Source organism: Bos indicus x Bos taurus, chromosome 13 (assembly GCF_003369695.1).
Source record: "Bos indicus x Bos taurus breed Angus x Brahman F1 hybrid chromosome 13, Bos_hybrid_MaternalHap_v2.0, whole genome shotgun sequence".
In the NCBI taxonomy this organism is placed as follows: Eukaryota; Metazoa; Chordata; class Mammalia; order Artiodactyla; family Bovidae; genus Bos; species Bos indicus x Bos taurus.
The window spans coordinates 63,382,430-63,403,654 of record NC_040088.1 but is presented as its reverse complement, the minus strand read 5'-3'; the positions used below and the strand labels follow the sequence as shown (position 1 = coordinate 63,403,654).

The window sequence follows — 21,225 nt, the reverse complement described above, 5'->3', positions numbered from 1 at the left end:
TTTATAAATACATATTTTGGGGTACACGTATTCTCAAGTTTCTTTTTGTTTTTGTTGTTAAATAGTAAAAGGAGTATTAAAAAGCTTTGGAGATCCTTGGCATGGGGGACAACCTGGGTGGGGCTACAAGAACTACTTATTTTGGAGGGTGGACAGGTCAGACTTGGTGTCTGAGGTAAGAGGAGACAGGAACTGAAGTGGCCTAGGTGTCTGGTTAGGAGGTGGCTTGTCCGAGCTGGGAAGCGTGACCGCAAGGGGGTGCTGTGCGGCTGGCCGCCTGGAGGCAGGGGAATGCTGGACTCCTGCTGAGATGCCTGGAGTGTAGCTGACTGTGCAGACTGCTCGCTCACAACCGGCAGTCTGGTTGGGAGCCTACGATTTGGGAATTCTTAGTCTGTATAGGCTGACGCTCTGGGCTGCAGATGAAAATACTGGAGAGCGTGTAGAGTGAAAAGGTGCCGCCGAGGGGCCCTGGAAACACTTTCCCAGTCAAAGGCTGGGTGGAGGAAAAGAAATCTAGAAAAACCATTTCCCTCCTCAGTTTGTTTGAATTTCTGGTTCCTTCCTGTGTTAGCTTAGTGGGGGACTTGGATATGTTCAGGCTTTTCCTTTGATGAGCTTGTTTAAGGTGAAGAGAGAAGCATCTTTAGAGAAGCAGTTGATGAAGCAGAGACTTCTTGATTGGGAAACCTGGGTTTTGGGCAAGCTCGTTCTGAGCTCTGGGACGTTTGTTGGAACACCTCACCTGGAAAGGGCTCTGGTTTCTGTATCTACATAGTAGAGTGGTCTCTTGGTTTCTCCTTTCTATTGCCCTGTGAGCTGAAGGCCAGCTGCTGTGTGACCCGACTCTACGGAGGACAGGTCTTCCCTCTCCCATGAGCAGCCTTTCTCTGTGCCTTCACCCCAGAGGGCATGTGGTGTGCCGAGTCATGGCTTTGAGAAAGCCTGCAAGTGCTGGCCAGGCAAGTCTAGTGCTCTTAGCTCTCTGTCAGGATGGAGCTCTGTTGTCAGTAACCATTTAATGCATTAGTGTGCTAAGTGCCACTTCCCTGAGCAGTGTGGTGCTTACTGGGTGTAGGGCAAGAGGTTGGCCTGCACCTTGCAGCTGAGGATACTGTCTAGTTGGGATGCCTTGTTTTCAATTTAGGGAAATGTAGCAGACACCACAGGATGTTTACACAGTGCCCTGTACCAGGTGATTCTAATAGATTTTGAGAAAAAGATCAGCTTTGGCTTAACTGGTTTTGGAGGGCCGTGAGGAGCTTGTAATGGTATGACCAAAGAGACGAATATAAATGATGACATGGTCAAAGGACAGTATAGTTAGAAGGTAGAATACCGTCTAATCTAGCAAATAAATGTTTTTTGATTACTTTGATATATAATCATACATATATAAATATATATGCCTTTATATAATACATATAAATAAAATGAAGGGATATTTTAAATGAAGGCCTGGACTCTTGCCCTCCAACTCTAGTCTGGTGTAGTTCACAGACATAAATACAACTGGTTGTAATAGAAATTTGAATTAAACGACACTGCGTTACTGAGCATCACCGAAGGGTTGTCATTTGCTGTGCCAGACTTTATCAAGACTATATTTTGGGACACAAAAAAGTAGTAGTTAATGCTACTTATGGTGGTTGAAAAAAGTGAAACATTTTTTGAAATTTTGGTGAAAATTTTTTTCAAATTTTTTGAAATAATTCTTATGGTGGTTGAAAAAATTAAGAATGATGAGGAAAAGTATTTAGATATATGGAGGTCACATTTCCGTGTATAAATGTTATTGAATGAATACATAGGTAACTTAAGCTTTCATAGTCTTTGTAAAATTAAGAATAGTAATTTATTAGCTCTCCAGTATTTTACAGTTTATTATTTATTTCAGATTGTAATTTCTTTCCTTCCCCAAAGGTGTAGTGGTGGGTCATATTTGATTATTGGAGGTGGAGATTGTAGTTTTAAAAGTTGCATTTAGTATTATATTATTTTAGGAAAACACAACAGAAACAGTAAGGAGCAGACTTGTGCTTACTAAAGCAGTATGGCTTAAAAAGATTGAGAACCATTTATTAAGTAGTCACTCAGGTTCTAATGCTTAGGAGTCAGTGAATGAGTTGAAGAGCAAGAAGAAAATTCAGTAATCAAGTAAGCTGTAATTTATAGGTCCCTATAAAGATATTTGTTTTATATTCATGATCATATTTTATCCTTTTAACAGTTCTAAGGTAGATATTATTCCCAGCTTAGTGCTAAGTGAGAAATTGAGTTTTACCTATATTTAGGTAAAATTTTTTACCTATATTTATTGTATATATATTTAGAATATATTCAGCACTGTGTTTGTTTCAATCTAATACAGGGCAGAGGAGAGAGATGACAAAGCATATGGTCAAAATTTATTAAAGTTTTGACCAAGTAAGAATTTTGGAATGACTTACCTAAAAAGTAGATAAAATTATCCAAGGGAGCATAACTTACAGTTCTCCTCGACTGAAATTACATGGAACATATATTACTCTCAAGTGCTTGTCGATCCCATTAGTTAAGTTGGTAAACTTGTTTTTGCTAGTTCTTTGTAAACTTGCCCCAAAGTAAATTCTTCAACCAAAGCAGCTGCTCACTTACTCTTCTCCCTTCACAGAGAAAAGCAAAATCTATAGACATAGCCAAGTCTAAAGAAGGAACAGCTCGCTAGGCTAGTTTGAAATATAGCAATTGCTGGGTAATGTCTTTTGAGTGGAAGGAGGACCTGGGAAGAGTTAAGTTCAGGCAACTTTTCATGCTGATTTTGGGTTAGCCCTTAATATTATGTCTTAATAGATTTATTTAGAGTGTTAAACTTTTGCTTGCTTGTTTATTTGAGTGCACCAGGTCTTAGATGCGGTATGTGGCATCCTCAATCTTAGTTGCAGCATGCGGGGTCTTCAGCTGCAGCCAGTACCAGGGGTGGAACCCAGGCTCCCTGCATTGGAAGAGTGGAGTCTTAGCCACTGGACCACCAGGGAAATCCCTTGCTCATATTCTAAGTCTTGTCCTTTTGCTTATTTTATGAGCTTTGAACTTACTTTATGCCCCTTCACCATTTTTTGGAATTTAATGCTTAATCTTTTTTTTTGGTCCTCATGTAAAGGCTATAACCTTTTTGGTGGGGGAGGTGGTGGTGGTGATATACCAGTTATCTATTTACTGGGTCACTGTTGGCTATAACGTCATGCTTCTTATTGCCTTGAATTATTTTGAATTCTGTGTGCTCAAGCCTGCTCTTCCTGTTGTGTTGATTCTGTTCCTGTGTGTTTTGAGTTCTGCAGAGGATTTCAACTTAAATTTCCTCCTGTAGCTCTGTACACTTTTCCTCTAGTTTTGTGGTCTTACTGTGTTTGATTGCTGCAAAATCTATTTGAGATTTTCTTAATTCCTTGAAGAGCATAATGAGTTCATTCTTTTTTTTTTTTTTTTCAGAGAAGATTCTTAATTTTCTCTCTTTGTGCTGTAGAAATTTTTCGTAGTTCAGTTCCATGTTCTGACTTCCCCCTACTTCCATCTTTATTGAAAGTATTTCCCGAGACACAGTGCGTCCGTTCTTTATCTTCCCCTTGCACCACAGGAGTGGGTGCTGATGATTAATCTTCCACTTTCTCATTTTCGTGGGGGGTCGGGTAGACACAGTAGGTTAGTTGCTCAGTCGTGTCTGACTCTTTTGCAGCCCCATGGACCATAGCCCACCAGTCTCCTCTGTCCTTGGGATTTCCCAGGCAAGAATACTGGAGCGGGATGCCATTCCCTTCTTGGACGGATCTTCCTGACCCCGGGTTCAAACCTACCTCTCCCTCATTGCAGGCAGATTCTTTACTGCTGAGCCACCAGAGAAGCCCCAGAATAGACACAGTTTGTTCTGTTATTCTGTAATTTTCTTTAAGTATTGGCCCTGTTTCAGGTTTCCAGTTGTTTTTTAAGCCTGTAGTTTTGGAGTAGTCAAACCTTTGTTGTTGGGACTCAACTCAGGCTGATAACCACCTTTGGGTAAGAAGGGGTTGGGACTCATAAAAAGCCTTTTTTCTTCTGGGTGGGAGTTTTGAATTTTAGAAAGTTTTCTTTCTAAATAACTTGAGAATACGATCTATCCTCCACAGTGGGTGGACACAGACTTCAAAGGAAATGTTGCCTGTTTGCCTTGGAGTACTCAACCTCCTTTCTTTCCTGGTCCCTCTTTTTTTTTCCCTCTTTCATCCTTTCTGCTAAGTTTTGTTAATCATTCATTGTAGCTTATTATTTATTTGGGCCATAGACACCTCCAGGATCACCACCACGCACCTCTTCCTGCCAGAGAGGGGGAAAATGTTGAGTTTTACTTGTTCTTCTTACAAGGAGAAAGGTGCTCTTGCTTTTGGTGAATTCATCCCCAGCTCTCACCCTTGAGTCTGATGGTGTGAAGCAGAACAGGCTCCTGTATGTTCTCCTGTCTGTTGCTCTGCGTGGGGAGAAGCAGGGTGAACTGCATCGTAGGAAAGCCTGAGGCTTTCCTCTTGGCTCTGTGTTCCTTTTCTGGACTGTGTTGATTTGTAAATATTAATGGGTTATTGGACTATTTTTTTTTTTTCCTTTTAAACACAGATACAGAAAATAGCGATGGTGGTACAGACTTGGGATGAATCTAACCTTATTCTATTTTCAGGCGAGGCTTATAATATACCTCAATGGAGGTATCTGAATCTTTTCCACCATTAAGGTGAAAAGATTTACAATGTTAGGATATAAAAGAAGGAAGCTTTCTTATTGGAAACCTACTTCTGGTGAAAGCTTGGGCTTTCGTTTCATGCCTGTGTTCACGTCCCAGCTTTGTCAGTTATATGTCTTGTACACGGTAGATGTGCAGTGGATATTTGACTTGGAAATCCAAGTTGTACTGAATAAAAATGTGCTCTTTGTGCAAAGATTTTATAGGAAGAAATCTTTTGTGGATGACTTCTTTTTGTACTGTGTCCTTTGGGGCATAGATGGCCTCTGAGCACCCAATTTTAAAACTTAAATGTAACTCTCCATTTTTTAAAATTTTTCTCTAAAGCATAATTGTTTACTTTCTATAAAGTACATATAAAATTTCTAAAGATCTTATCTGTAAATGTAAAAAGAAATACCAAATGAGTTATTTGTCACATTGTTAAGAACATTAATAGATACTTAGTATGTATTTAAAAGTTTGACTAGCTCATAAAACCACATTTAACCTTGATAAATAAAGATGAGTTTACAGTGGAGATTAATTATGTACAGTTTTTGACAAGGGAACACTTGCATGTTTCTAACTATCAAAATGATGTTTTGGAGCTATTTGAGGTAATTTATTGTTCAAAGGATGAATTATGACCCTTTGTGTGTGTGCTAAGTTGCTTCTGTCGTGTCCGACTCTATGCGACCCCATGGACTGTAACCCTCCAGGCTCCTCTGTCCATGGGATTCTCCAGGCAAGAATACTGGAGTGGGTTGCCATGCCCACTTCCAGGGGATCTTCCTGACCCAGGGATCGAACCTGCATCTCTTGCATTGCGGTTGGATTCTTTACCACTGAGCCATCGGGGAAGCCCTTATGACCCTTTAGTTAAAATTAAATGTAGTAAGAAAAGATACTTGGATGAAATGCTTTTGTAGGATGAGACCCTAACCTGTCAGTATACTCATGAAATTTGACAATTAAAATAACTTCTGTTGGCCTCCAGTCATTTTGAAGGACTAAGAAATGAACTCAAAGAACATTTTAAGTCCTTTCCATTTCTGTTCTCTGAGTCAGTTCTAACAGTAGAAGGGTGTTCTTTTATTTTTAAAATAGTGACTGAGTATACCTTCAAAATATTGTAGTTTAGTGGAGCACAGACTCAGGTCACAGCTTCAGAATTCAGATGGTCTGGTTTCAGTTCTACCTGTGTGACTTTGGAGAAGTATTTGTGGTTTGGCTTCCTCATATATGAAACAAAGATAATATTGTTCCCAACCTCATGGAGTTGCTTAGAAGAGATAGCTGTTATTATTTTTATTAGTTATTGTCATTTTTATAGTTATTTGCATGTGTTAGAATAAAAGTAAAAATAAAACTTTTTGTTACAAATTACCATAAATCATCAAAACTCAGTTATCGTATCACTCTTGGGTGTGCCTGGTTGAGCCTTGTCTGCCTTCTAAGTGAACACATCACCCTTGTGTTTTATAGTTCTCAGTGGGCAGCAGTCTCTGAATGAACCAGAGTGGTACACAGCCTCCTGGTCTAAGTTTCTGCTACAAGATGTCTTTTCAGGGCAGTTTCCTTCCTCCTCTTAGCCTCTCCTAGATTTGCTTCCCCATATAGAAGGAGAAACCTGAAGTCATTCTTCCTTATTTTTATTTTAATTAGGTATGTTACTCTCCACTTTGATCTTTTTTTAAGGTGATTCGTGATACTAACATTCAAAAATATCTGTGCTGTATTTAATGTGGTAGTAAAAAGCATTAAAGTTTTGATGCTTTTATTATTTTACATACAAATTGTTAGAAATATGATCGTTAGAAAGTAGAATAATCCTACTTAAATGTAGAACCTAAAATAATTATCAAATTTACTTAGCATAATAATTAGTATCTAATTAATAATTAGCACCTGATTAAGGCTTCTTGTATTTTATTTTATTTATTTTTTTTACAGTATAGGACTTCCTGGTGGCTCAGTTGGTAAAGAATCCGCCTGCAATGCAGGAGACCCTGGGTGGGAAAGATCCCTTGGAGAAGGGAATGACAACCCACTCCAGTATTCTAGGCTGGGAAATCTCATGGACAGAGGAGCCTGGCGGGCTACAGACTATGGGGTCACAAGAACTGGACAGAACTTAGCGACTAAACCACCATCACCATATACAGTATCAGGTTTTGATATCATATCGAAGTAATGTGTTTATTTCTATAAAAGTCAACATTAATCTGTTGTTTGCAGTTGTGTTTTTTTCTAAGCCTTTATCTTTTCTTCCATATCTTGTGTTTCACCTAACATGGATCAATTCAGAGTTTTTGGTTAATTAGGATTGAAAAAAAAGAAAAACCCAAACATTCAAACATAGTTACTTCTTTATTGAATCAAGTTGTTGCTGAGCTCCAGCTGTAATGTATAGTAATAATGATAACAAGTACCATCTAGGTATTGCTTGCAATGTGCCAGATGCTGTTTTCAATATTTTATATTTACAACTCATGTAAACTTCACATATCCCCCATAACGTAGAAACTGTAGTGTCCATTTTAAAGATGAGGAAACCAAGGCACAGATTAAATAACTTGCCAGTGTCAGCTGCTTAGTTGGGGGTTGATTAGAGGTTTGAGTCCAGGCACCTGACCCCACAGCCCACACTCTGAGCTCTGAGCTACGCCTTAGCAGATGGTGTGATCACTGCACTCTGCAGGGCTTTGTTTACTTTTCTGTGGATCCTCAGAATATCTGCAGTTATCTTTAGACTCTGGGTACTGGGCTAGGTACAGAGGACACAGAACTGATTTCTAGAAGATGACAGTTCATAAGGCAGGTCAGTCATACACATCTGCAGTAGATGGGAAAGAGCTTCGTACGTCTTAATTACTGAATCTTTTAAACAGAAGTTGTTTGTGTTTGTTTTAATATATGTATGTGTGCCTATATGCGACTCTCCTGGCCTAAATCCCCTCCCCAGTTCTTGCCATCATTGAGATCTCCAGAGTTAATGCAAGTGACGCTTCTCACACTCTGTTCTAGCAGTTTTCTTGCTCTTTTAACGCCAGGGGCTTTGAGCGCTGGACTAGAAACCTCTGTCCTCCTCACTTCCTCGGGCCTCCTCTGGTTCCCGTCGCTGCCTCTCGGAGCAGTTCTCTGACTCACTCTGGCTGACTGCATCTTGCCTTACATGCCTCTGTCTTTTCAACCCTGGGGCATCTCCAGCCAGCCCTCTTGTCTGTCGGTGGGGAGAGAAACTAGCAGCAGCCTTCTGGTGGGGTGTACTGTTGTTCTTGGAAGCCCCTTGGGGCAGACTTTTCCCTGTGGGGACTAGAACTGAGGCACGTCTTCCCAGTGACCATTCTTTGGACACACTTTCCACAGTTGTCCCTCAGTATCCGAGGGGGATTGGTTCCAGGACACTCCTCCTCCCCAAGCAAATCCACAGATGCTCAAGTCTCTTTGAGAGGGTGTAGCTCTTGAGTGTAACCTAGGCACATCCTCATGTACACTTTGTCACCTCCAGATGATGCCTGCTGCTGCTGCTAAGTCGCTTCAGTCGTGTCCGACTCTGTGCGACCCTGTAGACGGCAAACCACTAGGCTCCTCTGTCCCTGGGATTCTCCAGGCAAGAGTACTGGAGTGGGTTGCCATTTCCTTCTCCAATGCATGAAAGTGAAAAGTGAAAGTGAAGTCGCTCAGTCGTGTCCGACTCTTAGCGACCCCATGGACTGCAGCCCACCAGGCTCCTCTGTCCATGGGATTTTCCAGGCAACGTAAATACTATGCAGAGTTGCCTGTGCAGGGCACATTCAGGTTTTGCTTTGTGGAACTCTGCAATTAAAAAAATTTATTTCCATCTGTTGTTGGTTGAATCTGCTCATGGAATCCATGGATTCAGGGGTGAACTGTATACACTTCTCAAGACTTCTCTGGAAGGCCAAGTCCCTGGGCACCCCTGTGGTAGCTAAAGTGCCCTGGCCTTTTCTCTTCTTGGTTTGCATCTTCAGCACCTCTCATTCCCCGTCACCCTGAGTGAGCTGCCTGCACGCCTGCTCTCGTCTCAGACTCTGCTCTGGGAATGGACCCCAGCCAACCCAGTTCCCATAGCTGTATTCTCACCTCGACCTTTTATCCAAGACTGCCCACCCCTGAAATGTTACACCTGGCTCCTTAGCCCTTTCTCTCACCTGCACCCTGATGTCTAGGCCCTTGACTGTGGCCTTCTCTCTGTGTGTGTGTTTTCTCAGCACTGCCCCTTCCTCCTCCTGCACTTGCTCTGTAAACAGTGGCATTAATTCCACAGTTTCAGATTGGAGTCTAAGGACCCATGGGAGGTTGTCTCAGTATTTGACTGTTTCTACAAGAATTTCTAAAAACTGGGGTTTTGTGCTAATAACTAGAATAATAACCAATAAGTGGATGACCTTATAACTGAGTGTGTATGTAGTATTTCAGTGCCTATGTTTCTGTTGCTTGTATATGTAAATGAATTTTGATTCATGATGTACAAGCACCTAGAGTGTGAGGCATTTTATATCTAGCTGAAAGTTGGCTTGTGTATACTTACGTGGGTTAAAAATTGTAATCCCTAGGGTATCTATACTTTCTTGGGCTTCTAAATAATGTCCAAGAAAAATGACATAAAATTTAACGTATTTCAGCATAAGTTTTTAGCACTGATTTTGTCCCAAGCACTTATAGGTCCTGTCACTGAAGACACAGGAAAGATTGTGTTCTTGGCACTTAGAACCCATCAGGGCAGATTATTACCAGGTAGTTTCAGGTGAGATGAGTGTTAGATGTGCCTTTATAGATCAGGGTGTCCAGTACCTGCTGAGCCTCAGCACTGCTCCATAATCCTGTTGCAGTGTCTTGATTTTCTTCCGTCTGCCAACCTGCTCCTCTCTTCTCCCAGCATCTGTCCTTGCTTCCTGTTTCGGGAAGAAACATAAGCTGTCATGCCTGAACTCGCCCAGCTTCTCACCCGCTGCCCTGACTTAGAGAAAGCTGCCGCACGTCTCCTCAGGGAGGCGGGCCCCTTGTGCTCCATCCCTCTTTACTCCAAGGAGCCTGGATCTGGCACTCTTTCCCTTCTTCCCTTACGCCTGCCTTCAGCTCTCCTCTCTGCTTAAGTATTCTTCAGTCTCATCCATCTTCAGAATTTCATAGCTGCCCACAACTCTTGGGTTTGTATCTCTAGCCCTGAAATCCTGAAAGCCAGAGCCGTAGATCTTAACTTCCCACTTAATATCTTTCCTCGGTTTCACACCGGCATTTCACAGTCATAGTTCTAAATCAAAATCAGTATTTTCTCCCCTAACTCCCATCTTTCTCTGTCTTCCTTATTTGAAAGTGATGATCCTTTCTCTAACCATTCCTTACCTAAGCAGCCTCAGATCCCCCCAAGCACCTCTTTGTCCGTTGTTACTCTGGAGCCTGGGCAATACATTCTGTAACTGTCCAGCAGCTCGTGTCTTGCCATTCATCCTCTACCCCACTGGTTTTCTGTCACATACATGTTGTCATGTTACTACCCTGTGCCATTTTTCCCAGCTTCCTTGGTACATGTTGCATAGAATCTAAACTCTCAGCATGAATGGCATTTAAGACTCTCTGCAACCTGACTGTAACCTCCTGCCTTGTTGGTCTCGGTCTCTGTTATTTCTAGCTTATAATTTGTCTTAAGTACTTTAAGGTTTTTTTTTTTTTTTTTTTTAGCTCTATGACATTTTAAGATTGTAACATAATGTAATTTATTCTTATTGTAGAAAATTATGGGGATAAAATAATCACTCACCCCACTGACCAGATTTAACTACAAGTAATGCTTAAATACATTTTTTCTGTAAAGTTAGACCAAGTCCATTCCAGTTTGCGGGGAGAGAGAGAGAAGTCACCCAAACATGTATGTTTAGTAATGAGATTGGAAAGAAGTTACTACAGTTCTTCTCATGACTCTGGCCTTGACATGCGGGCCTCTGGCCTGGGATGCTTCTCTGCAGGGCCTGCTGTGGTTTCCTGGGTGCTGCGGTTCTAGCCCCAGGAAGCCTCTGAGCTTGTCCTGGCAGGTTCTGGCATCCTCGGGGCACTTCGTGCTTCTCTTCCGTATAGAAACCGTCACGTCACATTATAGTTATTGGTATTTTTTGTCTTTAAACTGAAAATTCCTTGAGACAGCAATCTTTGTATCTCCTGTAGGGCACAGAACCTGGCAGAATTTTCCAAGGAAGCTCTTCCAGGAGGAGGGGAGGAGCCAATAGAGCATGTTAAGGAAGAACGGTGAGGTGTAGGCAGTGATGCTGTGTGCATTCTGTGCATGGTAAACTGATGTGTGTCTCCAGAAGGCAGACACCACTTACACAGGTGGAGGAGGAGCTAGAGACCCGGGGTCACGGCTCTTTCTAGACCTTTGCTCATGAAGAGGAGGAGAGTCAGGGTTAGGACAGGACCTAAAGGCATCTCTTACTGGGGCCCCCTCCTTGGGAGCTGTTCACTCCTCAGGGCGCCTTTCTCAGCCTGAGAGGCAGCGAGGAGACGGGTAGGTAGTCACCAGCCCTACCTCCAGAGATGGGGGTTTTCAGGCCCGGGGTGCTCCCCGGATCGCACGCTGGCCGGTGTTGCCTCGGGGCATCTGAATGTCTCGGGAGCTGTGGCCGTCCTGCCCCCGCCTCCCGCGCCCCGCTGCCTCTTCACCACCTCTCTTCTCAGCGCCTCTCCTCACTGCTCTGTCCTCTTCACCATCCTCTTCTCAGCGCCTCTCCTCACTGCTCTGTCCCTGCCTTGTGGCCCTTGTGGCTTTCCTTATCCCTGTTGGCTGCCGTCTTCCGTCCCCTGTGGCTGTTCCCTTTCCTGGGCAGAAAGCCTGGCCTTTGCAGGCCTGGCGGCTGCCCTGCTACAAATGCCACTAGTCTCGAGCTGCCCTCCACCCTGCCGCTCTTGCCTCCCTGCAGCCCTTGTGCTGTCTGCTTCTGGGGTCGGAGCTCTTCAGAGGCAAGAGGGCTTCACAAGTCTGGTCTTTAGCGTGTCAAGGTTTATAGAGGAAAAGACAGCGGCATTAAAGTAGTATTTTAAAGCCATAAACCTAAGCATGTCAGGAAATATTTTTTGCTACCTGGTAACTTTATCTGAGTGGTCTTCTATGAGTTGTATGACGTTTTAAAGGTTTTCCAAGGTAGTCTCCTGGTCCTGAAAGTGATCCGAGTTGTATTCTGAAGACCATGGATCAGAGTCCATATATGGACCAGATATTTGTTCTGTTCCCTTTGTGTGGAAACCGCTCAGAGGCTCCATTCATCACAGTCAGGCATTTCTTCGGGTGTCTTACTGTCCAGGGCCTTTTAGTCATAACTTTGGAATTGATAACAGTATTTGAACTGCTCAGAATCATAGTCTGTGTGGATTTATTACACATTGAACCTTTTAGTCAGGCCTTAAAAGGTGAACTGTCAGTGACCCTCTGCTTCATTTGGGCTTCTGGATGCGTAAGCAAAACGGGGGCATAACAGAACTGGCTGTTCTGAGCTTGGTTGCAAAGTGGGTAACTGTGCGAGTTACTCACACTGCTTTTCTCTGGAAAACCAGAAAATGCAAGCAGCATTTGGCAGTAGAGGAAACCCAAGGATCCCAGAGTAGAACTTTTAAGCATTTTTCTGGAGCTGTGGTGTTGTATCCTGAAAATGAGGGATTTTAAAGGAATTTTTTTTTCCCTTATTAAAAGAAATTTACCAAGAAAGAAAAAAATTCCACACAGTTACCCTACCATATTGTTTTTAGTAAGAAAGTGAAATGAAGAATATACTAGAACAATTTAAAAACAAATGAACCCATTGTCTTTATATTATGCTTATAATGCTGTCATCTCCAGGACTCTGGTTACTTTATATGTTTATATATTGTTTATTTTTACATACCTGTCATCTTAAATGTGTTCTTTGCATCCAAAAATTATTCTGTAAACCTTGTGATGTTGCTGCATTCTATTCTTTTGACTCCAGTAGTCCATGAAGGCTGTTCAGTTAGCCCTTTGCTCTTCGTGGATCTTGGGTAGAGGACACTGGCATTTTTGACTGTTATAAACATGATGGAGTTCTGTACTGAAAGTGTTGTGCATGTATCACCTTTGATACTTTAAATTATTTCCTTTGGATGAGTTTCTAGTAGTTAGTTTACTAAGCCAGAGGGCAGAAACATTTTTAATGGGTTTTGATATAGATTGTTAAATTATTTCCCCCAAATTATATCAACTTACAGAGCCATCTCTGGTTTCTCTTACCCACCTGCAATAAATCATTAAGTTTTGTTGGGTTAAAAAAAACCTTTTTTTTTTACCTGCTAGTTCACCTTATATTGCTTTATATTTCTTTGATAAGTAGTAAAGCTAATCTTTGTTCGAGGGCGTGTTATATTTGCTTTGGGGTTTTTTGCGTTCTTGTGGAAGGGGCAGATGTTATTAGAGTGCAGTCCAAGAGCAGTGACTAGTTAGAGTTAGTGACCTATGACTTTAGCTGTCTTTGTCCAACTCTGGTAAGATGTAGATTAAGGTGAAAAACTTTAATTCGTATATTTATAGATCTAGAAACGGTAGGCAACTGAACTGAATATTTTACAAATTTCATGCATAGAAGTTGATTTTCTTGAAAAGGAAATAGTTACAGGACATCAGACACAAAAACTGAATTGGAGGCTTGTGCAAGATGTTGGTCTTACCCTTGCAAGAAAACGATTGAAACGTTGTAAGCAAGCCGGTGACGTGACCAGGATTCTGGCAGGCTTACTCACAATTCAGTGTTGAGATAACTGAGGCATTGGGATATGCCTGATTGGCCACCTCGGAGTCACAGGAGGTAAAGATTCCAAGGGACAGAGATTTAATACATAGCTTTTAGGTGTGAGAATGCTTGACATTTTTTTCCTGAGCACTGTTAATTAAATATTAAACTACATTTGATTTGGAGAAAAGCAAGAGTGGATTCTGGGAACCTGGGGGGAGAGGAAGAGGGTGAGTATGGAGAAGGGTTGGGGAAGAAGATGTATTATGTTTATAAATCAGAAAATCAGGTGAGTGGGAATGATTATGCTTAATATGTTAACCCTTTTTTTTTTAAAAAATATAACATTGTACGTTTTCTATTTCAGATGAATTTACAACTGATTTTCTGGATCGGATTGATCAGTTCAGTTTGCTGTGTGTTTGGCCAAGCAGGTAAAAAAAAAGTTGCCTACTTGTCTGTTCAATATCTTGTATCGCTTTTTGACCACTTTAGATTCCTGGGAAAACCTAAATCGCGCGGTCCTGCTCCTTCAGAAGGCCTCGCAGCAGCCCACCTCTCAGAGTCGAGGGCGGGCGCCTTCGGTGCCTGCAAGGTCCTTTGTCAGGTTCCCCACCCACCACCCAGAGAGACAGCAGGGATAGAAGGCACTACATAGAGACCTTTGGGGGATATAATAGAGTGTGTAAGTGAACACAGAGAAAGCAAAGGCGTGTTACATCTTAGAAGAAAATAAAGTAAATGTGTAGAAGAACAGATTATGAACTATCCACTATTGTCTGAAAAAATGAAAGGAGAAACAGTTGGAAAGATGTTCTTGCTGTTTGATCAGAAGTCTTGCAAAATGTTGGTGTTGTATAGAAGAGGAAGTAAGAAATAAAGCTGAAAATGTATTTAATCCTCTTATAAACCATGGTGCACCCAAATCTAGAATAATGGATGTCCAGTTTTTTTGTTCTCCAAATCTCAAAATACACTGCATAGAACAGCTATTTGATACTAGAGATGAAGGAAGTTATTAATAGATTTAAATTACAAAAGACCAACAGTAACATAAAAACCAAATTATGTCAAAACAGTATCAAAAAATAGCTAAATAAGGGTTTAATTTTGCTCACAAGTGTAGAGATCCAGTAAAAACGGTTAAAAACATGATGATAGAAAACTTTGCAAAAGACAAATAGAAAATTTACAAAATAAATGGCCAGGGAAAGTATGGGGAAAAAAAAAATGGAGCCTTAAATGACTGACAATTGATGTTCTTATTTATACCTGTTAAATGAAAAGAAAATCTTCGCATTAAAAAAGGAAATACGGTGTGTGTACACTGCTTGTGAGGATGTGTGTTTGAATGTTACTGCTGGAGAGAGGTTAAAAGTTAATCCTTTTCACCTCCAGTGTTTCTTTTTTTTAAATTTGTGATAAGGAAATTGAGTTTTACTTACATGATAAGTTAAACTTATGTAAAATTTATCTTTCCATGATAAGAATGGTCATCTGTGTGGGTTCATGTATGTGCATGCGTGTGTGTATATGTCGGGCTTATGGCCCACATGAACCATGCGATTAAAAATAATAGAAGTTTTCCCATTCTGTAGGCTACATTAATACAGTGGCATATGTAATCTTTAAAGCCGTGTTTTTGAAGACTCTGGGTTGAAAGAATTAAGTATAAAAAAGTAGTATACAAAATGTATGTCCTCAGTTTCAATTAAGTAATGTCTGTGCGTGCTGCATTGCTATTTTTTGATTAATCTACATAGACAAAAGACTGGGGAAAATATACAAAAAATGTATTTCTTAATGAGCAGGTTTTGGGTGATTTTTAGTTCTTTATGCTTTTATGTATTTTCCACATTTTCTATAATGAGCGTGTGTTAGGTTTATAAGCAGAAAACATACATTGGAGACAGTTCATATTAGTGTGTACTACATGGCAGGCATGCTGATTCTTACATGGATTTAAAGAAATACTTGACATACTTTGAACACAGACCTGAGAAATCAAGGAGTTGTGGATAGGATGAATACGGATTTTTCAAGTATTTACCAAACTACAATGAAGCAGCCTGGTTGGAGGGGGAGTATGGGTGTGGTGGTTATGAGTTAAATGAAAAGAAATAATAGTTTACCCAGTGGTAAGAAAATTCTTGACGACAATGACCAACTTGAGAGAGCCTGGAATTATGTCTTTGGGGGGGGAAAAAAAGGACAAGTGTATAGATTAAGGGTACCTAGTCTTTGCTGTAGAAGACGGGAAAGATAACTCTCTTTTTATTGTTCTCTGCACCAGGATGATCCAAAATCACCTCTCTGGTGAGTAGGTCTGAGTCAGTTTAGTAACTAGCTTCATAGTATTTCTATGTCATGTACATATATATTGTATTGTCATTGTGATCCTGATCTGTCATTGTTTTCTCTCTTGAACTTAAGTAGCCTAATTTTTCTTTTTCCTAACAGATGAAAACAGATGTTTGAAAGCAAATGCCAAATCATGTGGGGAGTGTATACAAGCAGGGCCAAATTGTGGATGGTGCACAAATTCAGTAAGTCAGATTGATTGTTCAAGCCTTCCCATTCATTCCCTCGTCACTTAGTGTCGCTCAAAACTGTATCCTTGGGAAGTGCTTGGTGTGACTTTTCACTCACTCAGTGTTGATTGAGCAAGAGCCAGCTCTGTGTGTGACCCTGTGTGGTGGTCTGGAGCTGTGCTGCCCCACACAGGGCCCACTAGGCATGTGTGGTGATGTTGAGCACCTGAGAACTGCTGTCAGCCTTCATACATGCCAGAGATCACGGACTTCGTGATTTAAAAAATCATTAAGGTTGAAATGCTCACATTTTGTATATATTATTAATTTCCCCTGTTTTTCCCCCTCAGTGTGGCTGTTAGACAACTTAAAAATACATATGTAGCTCACCTTTGTAGCGTGTGTTATGTTTCTGTTGGACAGCTTCCCAAAAAACTCTAGCCATCTCACTGAACTATTTTAGATTTTCCCTTTTTTATGATGGGAAAGGTATAATTAAATCTGCCTAATTGTGTTTTAATTAAACTAATATACACCTGATTTATATCCTAATAAAAGCCCATTCAGGTTAGGGTTTAAATTTTATTTTTTGTCATCTCTATATATTGCTTAACATGGCACCTTCCACAAGTTAAGTAAATGTTGAATGATTGAATGGACAATGAACATTAAGTTGGAACTGGAGGTAAAGGGGAGTCATTTTGAAGATATGTAGTTTATTTACAGAGTGAATAATATCAGAAGGTTGAAGGCTTGTTTGTTTTTTCTCAGGCACCTGAGTAAAAACCCCATGTTCAGATACCTGCATTGTGGCCGTTACTGGTCAAGTATCAGATGTTTCATGTGATTTGACCTGAAAGACAAAATGAGAAGTTTTTGTTTTGTTATTTCAAAATTTTTCTACTGGCAACTTTCTCTTCTTCAAAAAATGGTGTTCTGGAATTAGTTGGAGACAGTGGAGGAGACAGGGAGTGCCTTGAGTTTGTCTCAGACAAGGCTTACTTAACTGAAACCCTAGGTTTTCTTACCTGGAAATTGAGCACGAGCTGCCTCCTTTGTGTTGGCACAAGAATTGGAGAAACTTAAAGCAGTTTCACTTAGATGATTATAAATAAGTGGTACTTGCTGTTCCCAACAATAGCATTCATTTTATGAAGGTTATAGTTTATCTGGGGTTTAGAGTTATCCTAGCCAAATTATTCTTTTACTAATTTAGCCTTTGATCTTTGTGGCACAATTCTTAAATTATTAAAGGTATTTTGGGATATGTTTACTTGAGTTTTGTGATCTGAATTTCCTGGATTGGCTAACATTTGGAAATGGATGGTTCACTGGGCCTGTACTTTCGCAGCATTTTAGGTTTGATCATACATAAAGGGAGGACAGCTTTGAACTTTGAACCATCAGACCTATGGCATTCCCTTCCAGTTGTTTTTCTAAGTACAAAAAGGCTCTCATTTAGTGTTATATTTTCCTTAAAAAAATAACTGATCAAAACTATTGTGTATTCTTTTTTATGAATATCCTCACTTTATGCAGCACCATGGTATCGATAGATAATAAATACCATATAAAACTGAACACAAAGTGACCCTAAATGAAAGGCATTTCCTCATTTTCCTAATGACAAGATTTTAAAAAAAGACTTCTGGCCAACTAAACAATTTTTAGGGGTATATGTGAAATAATTAAATGGCCATTATAAGTACACATTTAAAAATGATATGCACAGATACACATGTATACACTGTTGTTCCCTTTTCTCACATTTATGAAAAACTTATTTAGAATCTTTACATCTTAGGGCTTCTCAGGTGGCACAGTGGTAAAGAATCCACCTGCCAATGCAGGAGTTGAAAGAGATGTGGGTTCGATATCTGGATCTGGAAGATCCTTCTAGTAGGAAATGGCGACCTACTCCAGTGTTCTTGCCTGGGAAATCCCATGGATAGAGGAGCCTGGTTGGCTACAGTCCATGGGGTCACAAAGAGCTGGACATGAGTGAGTGCACACATGTGTGCACACACACACATCTTAAACAGCAGTTTTTTTGCTTTCACTAAAAGTACTTCTGAGTTAGTCATCTGATAAAAATGACGCATTTTTAAAAAATGGTAATGAATATTTATTAGCTGCTGTTTATTTACCAAGTACAGAAAAGATCCTGGATGCATTATATTAATGCATTTCTAACTCACCATCCTATTATAAACAAGAATATATTTTGTAGCTATTTCTGTTACTTAAAAATTGTAAGTCTTTTTGTTCTCTTATTCTTTTGGCAAACATTGTATTTTTTTAATTGAGATGTTGATGTATCATATGTATATATAGTCACAATTTTTAAAGGTTCTATTCTGCTTGTAGTTATTATAAAATATTGGCTGTATTCCCTGTGCTGTACAGTATATCCTTTTATTTGGAGGATAATTGCTTTACAGCGTTGTCTTAGTTTCCACTATACAGCAGCATGAATCCGCTATACGTGCAATGTATCCCCTCCCTCTGAAGCCTGCCTCCCACCCCCCATCCCACCGCCATGGCCCTCTCGCAGAGCGCCGAGCTGAACTCTCCGGGCACAGCGGTTTCCCTGAGCCTTTTCACACACCACACACGGGAGCGTCTGTGCCAGCGCTGCTCTCCCGTCCGTCCCGTCCCCGTCCCCGCCCCCCGTGTCCGCAGCTCCGTTCTCTGCGTCTGCATCTCTGTTCTTGGAGGTAGGTTTCTATTTCCAAACCCTGGAAATAGGGTTATCTGTACCATTTTTCTAGATTCCACATAAAACCCATTTAAAAATTTTTAAAATCACATCACTACTGGAAGTTTTACCCCACACCACAAGTACCATTTACATAGCATTACCATTTTTTGTTTTTAAACAATTCACCCAATAGAAATACATTCTGACCCTGTTATAAAATCACTTGCTATTTTTTTTTTTAGTTAATTTTAAAAGGCTTTTTTCTATTAATAACCAATAGTTTTTTTTTTTTTTTTTAACTTCCAAGAATACTTAGTAAATCTGTGGTAAATTTCTTGGTCTCCTTTTTAAAAAAGGTTTTGGGCTCATATGTTTTTCCTAGTATTGAGTTGTTCAAAATATCATGAAGGAAAATGCTATCTAATATGAAAGACTTCTAAGAATTTTTCTAAGGGAAATTTTGGGAAAAGTATTTGTCTGTTATTTGGATATATTTATTATTAATAATTCTTAACCCTGCTGAATAATTTCACAAAAAAATTTCTTTGAGTAGATACTCTGAACATGAAACAGTTAAAATATACACTTAAGTCCTACTAAATATTTCTAAAATAATATAGTACTAGTTATATATTAGTAACAAAGGTACTACCTTCACGGAGAAATGTTTTTGTTTTGTTTATTATGGTTAGATGAAGGGAACAACATTTTGGTTAAAACCAGAGACAAAGTACATTAGACATGTTACCTGATTTTTGCAATTTAATTGGTTATTTGCAATTATATAAAAGGTTTGACCATTTTATATCATATTTATAGCTATATTTTATATGTCATTTAGACATTTTTACAAGAAGGTATGCCTACATCTGCTCGATGTGATGATTTAGAAGCCTTAAAAAAGAAGGGCTGTCATCCAAATGACATTGAAAATCCTAGAGGCTCCAAAGATATAAAGAAAAATAAAAATGTAACGAATCGAAGCAAAGGAACAGCAGAGAAGCTGCAGCCAGAAGATATCACTCAAATCCAGCCACAGCAGTTGGTTCTGCAGTTACGATCAGGTATGGAAATCTGATTCTAGGAGTGCCTTTGGGTCCACTTGAGCTTCCAGACAACTTTATATATGTTTCTGTTGAGAAATGTTGAGTATGTTAACTTTTAGAAATTTTTTGAATATTTTGCAGGTATAATTTGTCAGACCATGTACCTGACATTTGCCTAATGTCCAAAGTAAATTCTGTTAAAGATTCAGAAAGTATTATTAATAGATTTAGTGGGTTTTTCAAAAATAAAAATATCCATCTTCTGGTGTAACTATATAACATAAAGATAACATTTTAATCTATTTTTTCCTTTGTTTTTGTACACTACTGTTAAAATATTAAGGTTTTCATAAGAATCTGTAGCAGTCCTGCATCTGGAAAAAAGAAAAAATATGCCCCGTTCTCTTCTAATCTCCAGCCCCTTCCACCCAGGACTCACGTGTGTCCTCCCCACCCCCTCCCCGTTGCCCTCTCTTCAGCCTGGTGCCTCTAGACCTGCTCTGCCAACCTCTGCTGGCACCTGAAACTGCCAGGCCTGATGGACCCTCGGCAGGCCTTTTTTTCCCCTTTATTTAACTCTGCTGTACATGTGAAGGGCATGTTTCTTTTTGGCTTCTGCGATAAGGCTTCTGCTTTCCTTCTTATCTCTTGCCAGTGCCTTCCAGTCTTCTTTCTGTGTCTTTTTTCTTCCTTCCTCTTTGTAATCCACTTAACTGGGCTTTCCTCTCATGGTTTTGAAACCCTTTGTGTGCTATAACACAGACTTTTTTCTCTCAAGCTCCAAACACAGTTATCCAACTGCCTACTAGAAATGTATATAGAGAAAATCTGCAAGTTAAAAACGAAATGACCTTTTACCCAGACCTCTTCCTACTCTCTTCCTACTCGAGTGTTTTCTGATGCATTTCAACTCACACCTCTGGTACATCTCTTCTGTGTCCTTATTGGTTTCATATCTGTATCCTCTTTTTTTTCCCCTATAATTTCTTAACAAGTTTGTCTCTTTAATCATCTTAAAACTTTTCATCGGGTTTTCTTAAGTAAAAATCAGATTACTTTATTCATTGCACGCAGTGCATCCCGTAAACAGAGAAGAGTCTCGCTTGACAGCGTCAGTCTCTAATAAAACGCCCGGAGTGTCCTGTGGTGTGCCTGCCTCACCCACCCCATCCAGTTTGTGTTGTTCCTATCTGTTTTCCTTTGTCGTAGTTAGCAACCCACTATTTGCCTGTCTTGCCCACTGTAGATTGGGAATGCTGTCTTTTTCATTATCCCTGGGGCCTGGCATTTTAAATATTTGTGAATAAAAAGAGTACACAGCAATTGATTGAATTCCCTATGGAATGCCCTGGTTTTTGTAAAAACTACGTGAATAATATGGTTTACTCTATAGTGTTGACCTTATCAATCTGATTTACTTGGCTTTTCCATTTGCTTTTGATTGCTGGCAAGCTAGTTTTCT

The 21,225-nt window shown here is 40.1% G+C and overlaps 1 protein-coding gene across 3 annotated transcripts in view; it reads left to right on the top strand.

The window, feature by feature from the left end:
- The window catches only part of ITGB1 (integrin subunit beta 1), a 43,625-nt gene that overhangs the window by 3,487 nt on the left and 18,913 nt on the right, over positions 1-21,225 (top strand). For all 3 annotated transcript variants that reach the window (XM_027560010.1, XM_027560009.1, XM_027560008.1), the window contains exons 2-4: positions 13,853-13,919; positions 15,946-16,031; positions 19,559-19,781. In XM_027560010.1, the coding sequence (XP_027415811.1) occupies positions 13,853-13,919; positions 15,946-16,031; positions 19,559-19,781 (376 nt within the window). The remainder of the gene's footprint in view (positions 1-13,852; positions 13,920-15,945; positions 16,032-19,558; positions 19,782-21,225) is intronic.